The sequence below is a fragment of the Colias eurytheme genome, chromosome 4 (assembly GCF_061535395.1).
Source record: "Colias eurytheme isolate Ceu_HAF_F1 chromosome 4, ilColEury1 Martin Lab GWU primary, whole genome shotgun sequence".
In the NCBI taxonomy this organism is placed as follows: domain Eukaryota; kingdom Metazoa; phylum Arthropoda; class Insecta; order Lepidoptera; family Pieridae; genus Colias; species Colias eurytheme.
Window position 1 is genome coordinate 1062511 of NC_142983.1, and position 13220 is coordinate 1075730.

The following is a 13220-nucleotide window of genomic DNA, read 5'->3' on the forward strand; positions in this document are numbered from 1 at the left end:
CAGACGGGTACACGGCAAATTTGTTGCCTAATTTAGTTCGTATGTCTTGTGTTTTTGTGCGTCGCGTCTTCGTTCGTCGTTGTAGAGTGTTTTATAGCGTAGCTGTTGATTGTAAATATTCGATGTGCTTCTAGATTTAGTGCTAAGTGAACGACGTTGTGCGCGCTGTGTTTACGAATTTTACGGAATATTTGGAATTAAAAATAGTGTGGTTTGCGTGGTTTGTTTGTAAACAGAACGGCATGCGCTCCGGCACGTAAACACTAACTGCACACGGGTTCGCACTAGTTTCGTTCGTGAATTGAAAATCTAGTGCACTTTAATTTATAGTTTACGCGCTCAAACCTATCCAGTACCTAATTATGTGCCAATCTCGTAGATATATTTAGTGTAAATATCGGTAAGAAAATTAAGTGTTAAAAAAATCCGTCTCAAGAAAACTTGTTTATCACAGCACGTGTGAAACATTGAGTGGGTGAAATATACGAGGTCTGAGCCTCTACTATAAAGATCGATAACATTACGCATTACGCGAGCGAGACACAAACAGACACAAAACACTCACACTAACGCGTTCACCCTTCGCCCTCCGAAAGTAAATAGCCCGCGAAAGCTTTAAAACAAAACCGAATTTATAGAGTAAGAAAACGTAGTACAAATCGCTGTGATTGTAAGTTAAATACTGTGATAGACATGTTGGTGGGTGCGAATCTGTGTACGCCGGGGGTGTTGTTTCCGAGCTTCATGCAGAATCAACTGGTGAAGGCGGTGAGCCCGACGCAGGAGGCTCCCGTGCGTATGGTGACGTCGATGCCTTCGACGCCGGTGCACAGCGCGTCGGAGACCCGGCGCTCGTCGCCGCTGACGCCGGCGGAGCGCACGGGGGCCCCACCGGGCGCCGGCAAGGACGCTGTCAAGCTGTTCATCGGCCAGATCCCCCGGCACCTCGAGGAAAAGGACTTGCGACCGATGTTTGAGGAGTTCGGCAAGATTTATGAGCTGACAGTGTTGAAAGATAAACACACTGGCATGCATAAAGGTGGGTTAATGTTGTGTGCTAGGTATAGTCGGTTTTGTTTTAACATAAACATTGCGAGTTAATTGTGAGGATAATCTTGATATTTATTTGATTACCATATACAGATGTTAGTGTGGATTTTTTTTCAATATTGTATATGAATTATTACAAATATTATTACACATTGATGATGATTACAACGTCGATACATGAACAAAATTGAAAACTTAACTTTGGATATTCTTAGGCCTGATTGATGATTCTAGTTCTAAAGCATTATATTCAAATACAATATAATAATTATGTAGTAAATAAACGGTATTTTTTACATCTTATACTAAACATAAACCTTAACATTATTTCACCAGGAAGTGAGGTAAATAATTTATTTACGTATATAAAAATAGCGTAAGTATTGCTCTTTTATTTTCTTTATGTGATACCGTAGCACGTTCAAGAGCCAGTCGAGGGGGTATTACACTGGCCAGCTGGAATGTCTCTCGTATTTTTGAAGCCCTTTCGATTTTTGTAGAGCCGTTACAAGTTTGGGAAGTGCATATTTGACATATTTTGATGATATCGACCTTGTGATTTTGGTGTATGGATGATCTTATATTTAAGTATACAGTATGCATAACTTATTTATAAATAGGTATCTATATTATTAGGTGTGTATAAAATAGTGGAAGGTCTTAATTAACTTCGTCTAATTATATACTATATCGTTTTAATTAAAGCAGGTATTAATCATTTCTTGATCATGCATTTTGATTTCCTAGTTAAAAATACTCACCTTATTTAATAAACGTCAGTATGGGCTTTTTTAGGGATCGATAATGAATTTTTGAATCAATTTTATAGGGATATCATTTATTTTAAACAGTATAAAGTTAATATTTATATATTAAAGTGCTGATGAAATTTTTGAAATTTAATTCAATTTGCAGCAATTGTCGACACTTACTAATTGAAATATTATACAAATATTGTATTACACCGCTCGAGCATAGATACCCATTATATAGCGCAACTTTGAAAAATGACAAAAAATTTCATTTACTGCACAATGCCGTTATAATTTTCTCGAATGAAACAAACAGAATAAATATTATTTACGACACTTAGAGCGGAATCTCTTGATGAATCGGACTTTACTTTCAATTTCGATTCGCGGGAAATATGCCTTCAAATTATGGGCCGTTTCCGCTCTTTGTGTTATTTATTTGTCTTTCCGAAGTTCCATCTGTGAATTGCTACAGTGGCCATTTTGTTGCGTGTCAAATTGACTTTATCTTTTTATACCACAATGGCAGAGAACAATACCTTTACAAAAATTGTTTTCTTTAATTTTTGGAATGTGTTTATGTGTGTGAAAGAGCGTGTGAGGTAGTTTAAAGGGAAATATTAAAACCATATAGATTATACTCATTAACACGTTAGTTTCCTTTTTATCATTAAACGCATAAAACTTCAAGTTCTTATTTATTTGAAAATATATAATTAATTAAATTATTTGCATGAACTATTCCTTTGATATAATTCATATAATTAAAGATGAATTTCCATCAATACATAAGAAAACAAAACACCCAAAGCTAAAAGTCACAACAAACATCCATCCTTCATACATCATTGTTCTTTAAAACCGCCTTCCAATGAATAGCATTTAAAAATGCATAACAGCAGTCATTAATCATTGGCCAGCGAGTAATTCAGCATATCAACGTAACAATAATAAATACAGTTACGTTATTCGCGGATTATGTACGGATAGCGATGCAAACAATAAAAACTGTAATTCATTTTGCGGCGTGCCTCGTCGACACACGTTAAGCCTTTACTGACTGTGCTTGTGATATCGATTGTAACTATTGTTGTGTTCAACATATTGTTACATATTGTTCAACTTGGTATATTTTGTTGAACATGTTATATACTGTTCAACCTAGTATATTTTGTTCAATGTATTAGATGTTGTTCAACATGTTCCTTTTGTTCAATATGGTATATGTTGTTCATCATGTTATATGTTGTGATTAACATTTTGGAGCTGGTTGTTGTGGTGTCTTATGACAAGGAATGTAAGATTGAACAATAGGTCTGTCAGACATAACTGTTTTTGTTACAACGTGATTATATATTATATGAAATTATGTATATCAAAATTAAGATTAAATAACACACAACAATACTGTACACAGTAACAATACTTGGTGTTTTCTAGCAGTGTGCTGACTACAGCAGTGTTCTGTACTAACAGAAGACAGATCTGGCGTAAAGTGAAATATGAATGAGTTACATACCATGTGAAATTACGCAGAAACAACTTTATACTAGTATAGATAATGGACTATACTAATAGATATATCCAAAATATAGTCACAATATAAATAAACTTTCGTTCAGCTAATAGGTGATAAGATAGATTATACCCTCTTATATTTGGGATTATTTTTATTTCTCGTCTCGGGAGATATCATGATGGGTTCAGCAAATAAGACTATTACTTTATTTACTATATGATACGTCTAAGTGGGCATGACACTCCCTAAGTTTGATAGGCTTAATACATCCCTATATTTATAAGTAGATACTCTATACTAGAACTAATAGGTAATTTAATAACTTTTATATAGAGTGCTGTGGATGTGATTGTATTATACACCATTAGGGGGCTCTAACTTAGTTTAAACTCTGTACAGTTTCTTGCCGGCTCTCTGTAGAAATTGCTTGCCGAAATTATGGTACCAGATGGCTATATGTAATATAGAGCTTGTAAAATATAGAAAATAGATTGAACTCATAGTTCAGTTTGAATTAGATTCTTAATTCAGGTTATTAAAAGGTGAAAAAAAATTGCAACCATGAATAAACGCTTTTCTAATGCGTATGTGCATAGTAAATATGTTGAGGATGGACGCGTAAGTATAAACAAGGTAGAGGTGCCTTCTATCTACGTATATAAGAGCTCTAAGGACTAATAGCAATTGTATCCTTATGTAATATTATATTATCACTACATAGTATAAAACAAAGTCGCTTTCTCTGTCCCTATTTCCCTATGTCCCTTTGTATGCTTAAATCTTTAAAACTACGCAACGGATTTTGATGCGGTTTTTTTTAATAGATAGAGTAATTCAAGAGGTTTTAGTATAAAATATTAAATATCCGCAACATGACATATTTTAACCTAAAAAATAAAACCACAAGCATGTTACTTACCTTATCATACGTAGAAACCGAAGAATTGCTAAAATTATGAACTAATAATGTGTAATAATGTTAATTGTGTAATAATATATTATTATAATGTAATGTGTAATAATTTAATGTGTAAAAATGTAATTTGTATAAATCTAACTTTTTTTTTTTTTTTTTTTTTTTTTAAATCAAATGTATTAGGTATGTAAACCTTATCTATTACTATATTATGCACGCATCCTCGTACACACTCACACCTACACACTCACACACACACACACACACACACACATACTCACGTTACTATCTTTACCTACGTTTTTACTCACGTTATAATGGCACTGTGTCATAGGAGTGGAAAGCGTCGATCGCCTATAGCACAGGTCTAGTACCTAGTTTAGGCGATCGTCGTGTCTCATGTATGTAAACTTTTTATAATGTGGGTCCAAATAAATATTTTTCATTTCATTTTTCATTTTCATATAATTTATTAGGTTTTAGACAAAGCGGGTGAAGCTGCGGGCGGTAAGCTAGTAGTATACATAATTATGTTATTTTATGTCCTTTTTTAAATGGAATAAAATCATTTTTTCCTCCACTATATTTATCGAAGATATGACGTATTACTTATTAATTTTAATCTAAATAGGTTACACTATGTAAACGATTCAGAACGCTCATTCATCAAGGGAATAGATAACGCTATAGCCAACATTTACAAATTATAATGTTGAAAATTATAGAACTACATCAAGATTGCATAAAATTAAAAATTTAATTGTTCTTTCCAACCGTGTTTTGTAGCTAACGCCTGAATTATTTATTTATTTATAGCGACAGTCTATTATTTATTAATGCAAAATATATTATTTTTATCTTGATCTTTTTATAGCAAGTCTATACCAACATTATAAAGCTGAAGAGTTGATTATTTGTTTGTTTACTTGTCCACACTAAACTCAGAAATCGCGGATCCGATTTGAAACATAATTTCATTATTAGATAATTCATTTGTCGAGAATGGTTATAAGCTATATATTATTATACTAAGACCAATAGGAGTAATGAGAGTAAAACCGCGGGGCAGAGCTAGTTTAAAATAAAATTATTTAATATTTTTGCAATATCGCGTTGTAGAGTGTACGCTCAAACATATCAAAATAAGTGCATTTAAATACATATAATTCTGTGAATTCATCGAATCAAAACAATTTTGAAACAATTCCAGTGATTTAGATCATGCTTGAATTGCGTCCATTATTTATTTTATAATATAGTTAAGCTTTTAAATATAGTTAAATTTATACTTTTATCAAAATATAATGTATTGAAATGTTTATTGATTAACTGGCTGCTTGCCCCGACTTCACCCAAGTCCACACTAGATAAAATAATCAAACCTTATACGAGCGAGAAGTAACTTTTTAGCAAATATTTCCTCATTATATTTAGAAAACTATGTGTTTAATTGCTGATTAACAACGACGCGATAATTTAACAAAATTATATTTTTAATTTTAACTTAGACGTAAATACAATGTCCATACATTTCATTTAATATTTTCGCCGATATTTTGGAAACAAAAGTTGTAAATAAATTTTGCTTTTATTTAGCAAAGAGACGTTGGAATTGTTTGTAAATCGTATCCTTGCTATATTGGACGTTGAATAAAGCTGCATACAATTTAAGTGAGATATATTGGACATTGGTATTATCTCTTTAATAATTATCAAGATCCATAAAATGAAAAATAACATTTGAATATTTAAAAGGTGAAAAATGTTACAATACAACGATCATTGGGATTTCAACATTCTTATAAGCTAAAATAGTGCAAAAGCTTTGGATTCGAATCGAACTCAACATTTTTTTTGTATTTTTTTGTATCCTCCATTCTTCAATGCTAATGTTATAACTTTTGCCTATCTGTTTCGTGATCACGTCTAAACTAATATAATATGATTTTAGATGCTTTTAGTAATTTGCGTAGTAGATAATATTATATTTAAGTAAGAAACTAGAAAACACATAAAATAACTGAAATATAAGTCTTGTATAGGAAACGGAAAGCGAAGCCGAGTGTATTATTAGTATAGTTTAATTGAAATACGCCCTTCTAAATCCGTATCGTGTTAATTGCTCCAATCAATGTAAAATTCTTGAGATAAGACTAATAACAAGTAATGGCTGCGATTACAAGTTTAATTATACCTGCATATACTTTAATAGCTGCAATCACGTTCTGCGCACTTGCTTTTGCCCGTGGCTTTGCTTCTAACCCGTTCTTTTGAGTTTTATATACAAACTAAAGTATAGTTTAACTTAAGTATATATCTTGGTATCGTGGGTTCGTTCAATTTCCTCGTTTAACCCAAGTTAAACTACCAATGCTTAAAATAAATAGTAATTTATTGGTGTATCTAATATATGCTTTGCTTTCTTTCTTCTGTAGGTCGACTCACTTGATAGTGAAAGAACATTCATAAAATTAGCCAACGAACACCGTACTATTTAGTACTATATTATTGTTTAAATCAGCCAAATAAATTTAATAAATACCAGGCGAGGCAAACGATTTATTAATAATTTAATTACATATATACTTCTATATACCCAGGTATATTTGTTAAATATTTTTTAAACAGATGGGTACACATATTTACAAAGTGTTTAGCTACCAAAAAGCTGAACTTTATAGTCCAAACCATGCATCGTTTTTGATACAATTACCTATTCCGGAATATTGCCGTGCCACCCTCTCACAATTGCATTGAAAATTTGACATTCGACGCTTCCGCCACAAGCCTGGGGTTTTTCTTTAAAAACTACTGAACATTTTGTGATATAAAATAAGTGAAATTTCGTTCGGAAGTGAAAGCCAATAATTCATAGCGTTGAATGTTCTGTGTAGAATTTGACGCGGAATATGTTTTTGAAATATTTGTCGACGCTTTAGATGCAAGAGAAATAAAATAGTAGGCAATAAATCATTTTCTTTCTCATTTCAATGTACTTATATTACTTATATTCGCATGAGATTCATAGGTTTTTAAATTGTTTTCGATCTATTGTATCGAATGAATAATTATTTATTGAAAAAGCTAAAAAGTATTCAGTATGACATTCATTGATAAAATTTTACGTTATTTCTTTTTCCTCAAAATAGCGTGAATTGATCTTTAATTATCTAAATCTAAATAAAATAAATTTCGTGTCACACCTTTCATGTCTTTACTAGTAACATTAATTTATTCAAGCTACCAGTTTAAAAATATACCAGTAAACCACAGGCCCGAAATACAACCCCGCACAAGATATTAGGCACCTATCCATCCCTCTTTCGATCAATAATCCGGAAGGGTGCGAAGCTGCGATCACCCCAAAATTCTGAGGTATTAAGAATACGAATTTCCTGGAATTATTTTTAGATTGTATTTAGTTTGTTCAAGCGTAATATACTATTTTTAGAATATTCATATGAATAATAAACTGTATTTATTCTTTGATGATTTTTATTTATAATCTTTATTTCAATACTTGCAAAAATAAACATTTCTAGCCTAATTTCTATCCTACACAATAATCTCATGATAATTTATTGCGTGTAAATATGAAGTACATAATATTAAATTACCAGTTACTAAACGTATAAAAAAGTTCATTGATTACTAAAATTATGTTAATTTATTAAATGAATAAGAGAACATCTAGAATGTTACATTGATTCTATCAATGCTTCATACAAATTTACAAGCAAATAAAAATATTTAGCTTTTACTCTCCGTCCCTTTCTGTTCATTTCTTTTGTTGTGACCGTGAAGATTAACGCAAACATGAAACGTATTAGGTAAGGTTATGTTGGATGATACGAGTGTTTTATGTGCTTTTTACGATATTTAGGGAACTTGAAGTAATATTCGGTAATTTGTGTGTTTGTTTTTTCTTACGAAACTATTATATACATAATATACATTATCTACGCATAATACATAATATAATATTATCTATGCGAATACAAGTCGGTATTTTCTATCTATCTTCTCTATCCATACTTAATAATATTAAGCTGAAATGTTTGTTTGTTTGAACGCACTAATAACAGGAAGAACTGATTTAAAAAAGTCTTCATCGTTCTACCCAATATGTACAAAAGCCAAAATAAACAACAAAAAAACTAAAGAAGATTAGATGTATGTACAAAATTGGTCTATGATAATAATGACTAGGAAATGCTCTGAAACATCATATGCTATAAAGATCAACAGCTTGTGTAGATACATCTTTATCTACACTGCTCTCGTATAAAATAAAAAAAGAGCGTGTATGCCGAGTACACGTGTCAGTAGTGTAACTTCTTTGGCAAGATTCAAGGATACCGAAATCGTCGCCTTACTCCATGACGTGACGTTATTGCCATGACGCGAATCAAATTTTACTCTCAACGCGCCTATAGAAGTTTCACTTCAAAAATCCACACATGCAACACCTAGCAATTACAAGAAACACTCTCGAAAATTCACAAACAACGCAAATCACTTCGCTCTAATCAGCCTCACTTCATCTTTATTTGCTTTGATAACAAGTCCTGAACCTTATCGCTTTGAAGTCACTTGATTGCGTTTGAACAGAGCATGTTAATCAAGTTTCAGTATTCAAGTGTTTTGGTTTTGAGGGTTTTCTGGTGTGTTTTTGTGTTGTTTGATCTGTGTGAATGTGAATAGTGGCATAAATGTGTTTGATTGTGCGGTGTTATTGCAATTGTTAAGTTTTTAATTAATTTAAAGCTCTTGAATGTGAATATTATGTAACAAGCTTCTATTCTCATATAATACACACAAGCTGACAAGTCATAACATATGCTTCATAGTAAAATTTTGTCAAATTCATGTATATTATAAAAAAGCTTTCCGAACGTGGAATATATTTTATCAACACGAGTTGTATATTTATATATTGGGTTTATATTTATTAAAAACAAATACGTTAATCTTAATAAGATACTTTAAAAAACCTGCAGCCACACAGCAACTAAAAATGATAAAAATGTTGCAACAAATCGAAATATTTTTACAATTTAAGTGGTGAAATGTGTGTTTTTCACCAAATTTCTGTGCGCAGTAGTTAAACGAAATGCAATCTTATCACGTTGCACTAGAACACATAGTGCAAGAAGCGAGACGTTGTAATATGTTAACGAATGAATAGACCGGTTCAAAGACCGAGTGTTTGGAACGCGGTTCGAAAAAGCTTAAAAAAGTTCCGTGTTTTCTGCTCGATTGAACGAAAATATTGCTCAAGTGACCGAACGACTTTTAAACCGGGTTAAACGCGTGATAAAATTAATCAGCAGACGTTTTTACAAATGAAATTTTACAGATTCATGATGGGTTAGGACTTATTTGATTTATGTGATGATAAGCAAACAATATCCCTTATATTCATATTAATTATTGATGTCAAACATAACACAAAATTAGGATATTACTCTAGATATGGCTCTATCTGCTTTCCCATAAAGAAAATCGATCAGTGAAACAAGTTTGAAATGCATCTGCTCCATATGGCACATTATAGCTGCATGGTTGAGTAATGAAAAATAGATAAAAACATCTCATTGTATTAATTTAGGTGAAATTGAAATATATACAAACGACTTAAAAAAGAAGAGATACTCTCAATTCGACAATATGTTTTTAGGTTTGTTACCTCAGAACATGCCACTGGGTGGACTGATTTTGATGACCCTTTTTCTATTTAAAATCTAGTGCTTTCCCATTGAAATTTTGTTCAGTACTCACCTATTGAACTTTTTTTTGTTAAAATCAATTAGTTATGTGTTATTTTAAGGTAACTCTTCAAATTATATATCTAGCCAACACCGCACAATTCCCTAACATAAATTCAACGGGGTGTCACTACACGATATACTAAATTGGGGCACAGAGGGTCCTAATTAAGCTACCTAAGGGCTGATTGCCCTTTATCGGCCTGGTGATCCGCGTTCCATGCAATATAGAGTAGTAACGAAGTTTAGTTTACGACTAGCTAGAAACACACGGCTTCACTTGCGTGATATTGTAGCCTTCACTTGCGTGATATTGTAGTGTGTCTTAGTCTGTATTATAACCTATTTAATTTATTTATTTTTTCTTTATTGTCTTTATATATAAGAGAGAAAATATATACAAACAGTTAAGTAACAGATAGCTTAAACTAAGTTCAATTGGCGGTATTATCTTAATGTGAAGATATAAAAAAAAGAAATCGTTTTATATTTAACAGATTTTTTAAATGATACGATCATATCAATCTAAAGTTAATATACATAATACAGATTACTAGCTGTGCTCCGCGGTTTTACCCGCAGTGCTCCGCTCCTGTTGGTCTTAGCGAGATGATATATAGCCTATAGCCTTCCTCGATAAATGGTCTATCTAACAGCCAAAGAATTTTTCAAATCGGACCAGTAGTTCCTGAGATTAGCGCGTTCAAACAAAGAAACAAACAAGCTCTTCAGCTTTATAATATTAGTATAGATTGTCAGATCAGAATACAATACCTGTGATATCATGTACGCGTATAATATGTATAAATACGAATCCATACTAATATTATAAATGCGAAAGTAACTCTGTCTGTCTGTTACTCAATCACGCCTAAACTACTGAACCAATTTGCATGAAATTTGGTATGGAGATATTTTGATACCCGAGAAAGGACATATGCTACCTTTTATTGCGAAATATGTACCACGGGCGAAGCCGGGGCGGACCTCTAGTTAATTATAAATACAATTTCTAAAGGATTCCATGATAACGGAGATATTTTAAGGGATAAAGCAATTAATATATTTTCCTTTCTCACACATTCTGATAATAACTTTTATTAGGGTGGAATATATTAAGTAAATTGCTTGCGGTTTAAAGGTTTAATCTTACTGAATATGGTGGCATTTTTGCATTTCCTTAAAACTATTAAAAGTTATAGACATTATTTTTATATTAAGATGATCATTAAAAATCAAGAAACATTAAAAATTAATCTTTTTAAAATTGTAAATTTCACAAAAAAGGACATGATTTTTACCGTTTTTAAGTTGCCAAAGAAGTATCACTTCTGACACGTGTGATGAATATATTATTTATTATTTATGTGTAACAAACAAACATATAAATCAAATCATCAATCAACTAAACATTTATTTATCCAAAACAACTACTAGATGCAAACCATTATATAACGCACGCGACTCAATTCCTACACCTTACCTATCGCAAAGATGAAAGCCGAATTTCATACGAACCCGTTGAAAACCGCAGAATTATTACTCTTGGATTATATACTTCGGAGTTTTCATTTCGTAGAATATTTTACGCAAACTTATGCACAAGTTATAAATCCCGACGAAAATTTAACGCGTTAAGGAAATTTAAAACGTCCCGTTTTATCTACCTGACGTATTTACCACCGCTAAATTAGATTTTTATGGAGTTGATTTTTGTTTTATAGTTATTGTTATTGCTGTGAGACTGCGGGATGAAAGAGTGTGTGTGCTTTGAACGTGAATATTGATGATGATGATGATGACATGATTCACCACAATCCTAATTGTGTAATAACCGTAAAAAACTATTTTGAAATAGTTAATTATGACGTTTGCGTTCACACCAAAAACTAGTGATGTTGTTTATAAAATAATATTTTTTTATAATTATTAATAATAACGTATAATAAAATAATAAATGATTATTATACATATTATACGCTAGTAGATTTCATTTATTTGAAACTAGCGGTCCACCCCGGCTTCGCCCGTGGTACATGTTTACGTTTTCTCTACATAAGAACCATCCTCGTACGTCAAGGAATATAATAAAAAAAGAATTATCGAAATCGGTTCAGCCGTTCTCGAGTTATGCGCTTACCAACACATTTTGCGATTCATTTTTATATATAAGAGATAAAAATGTGCATATCATCAACAATCAAAAAAAGAGCATTGCGATATAATGGTATAATATTTAAGAGTTATTATTCTAGTCCGGAATGAAACAAATCCATCACCTCAAAAATCATTAAAATCCATGCAGCCGTTCTTGAGTTACAAATCGTGTAACTAACACAACTTTTATATTCTATATCTATAGGATTTAACCTATCTAGGTATAATTCTAACAATGATGGGCTTTTTAATAATAATAAATGATAAACGTAGGAACGTTGGTAAAATGTTTGGATGCCAAAAACCACCGAACTAATTTTGATGACTGAATTTTTGCTAGAATACCCTATATGTCATAGAAATAATTACTTTTTTTCGGTAGTGAAACCGCGCCGTGAGACAAATATATACACTTTGAATGTATTTTGGAAACACGTTTTCTTAGAAAATGTTGCTTTTAGGATTATTGTGCAATTACGCTTCCTGGAATTGTTCATTCCTTTTTCCTTATGGAGTTCTTGGTATGGGTAATTCAAGGTCATCACTGTTTCGTGTACAGCATTATTTATTTATTTATATTATTGTTTTGACTTTTCGTACAAAATAACCTTTATTTTTATTTTTTTAGTAAGTACATGAATTATAGAATGAATTGTATACCACAAAGACTAACATTACACCATTTATTCGTAAAATGTCAGTTTTCGATCACCTTTTTATGTATTTACCCGCAGTGCTCCGCTCCTGTTGGTCTTAGCGAGATGATATATATATAGCCTATAATAGCCTTCCTCGATGAATGGGCTATCAACACCGAAATAATTTTTCAAATCGAACCAGTAGTTCCCGAGATTAGCGCGTTCAAACAAACAAACTCTTCAGCTTTATAATATTATAGTATAGATAACATATTTGCAATCCGATACTTATATTCATACGTGGTTAGATATACGTATGTCTACGGCGTAGCGGAATGCTACGGAGACTATATTATAACTCGTAGCATCGTAGCAACCATTTGTTATATATTCGGTGTATATACTGTACATCCAATTTGT

The 13220-nt window shown here is 31.9% G+C and overlaps 1 protein-coding gene across 1 annotated transcript in view; it reads left to right on the forward strand.

Annotated features, from left to right (window-relative positions):
- Positions 1 to 693: 693 nt before the first annotated feature.
- Positions 694 to 13220, forward strand: part of bru3 (CUGBP Elav-like family member bruno 3) — a 542443-nt gene continuing 529916 nt past the window's right edge. The window contains exon 1 of the mRNA XM_090120316.1: positions 694 to 1039. Within this exon, the coding sequence (XP_089976442.1) occupies positions 694 to 1039 (346 nt within the window). The remainder of the gene's footprint in view (positions 1040 to 13220) is intronic.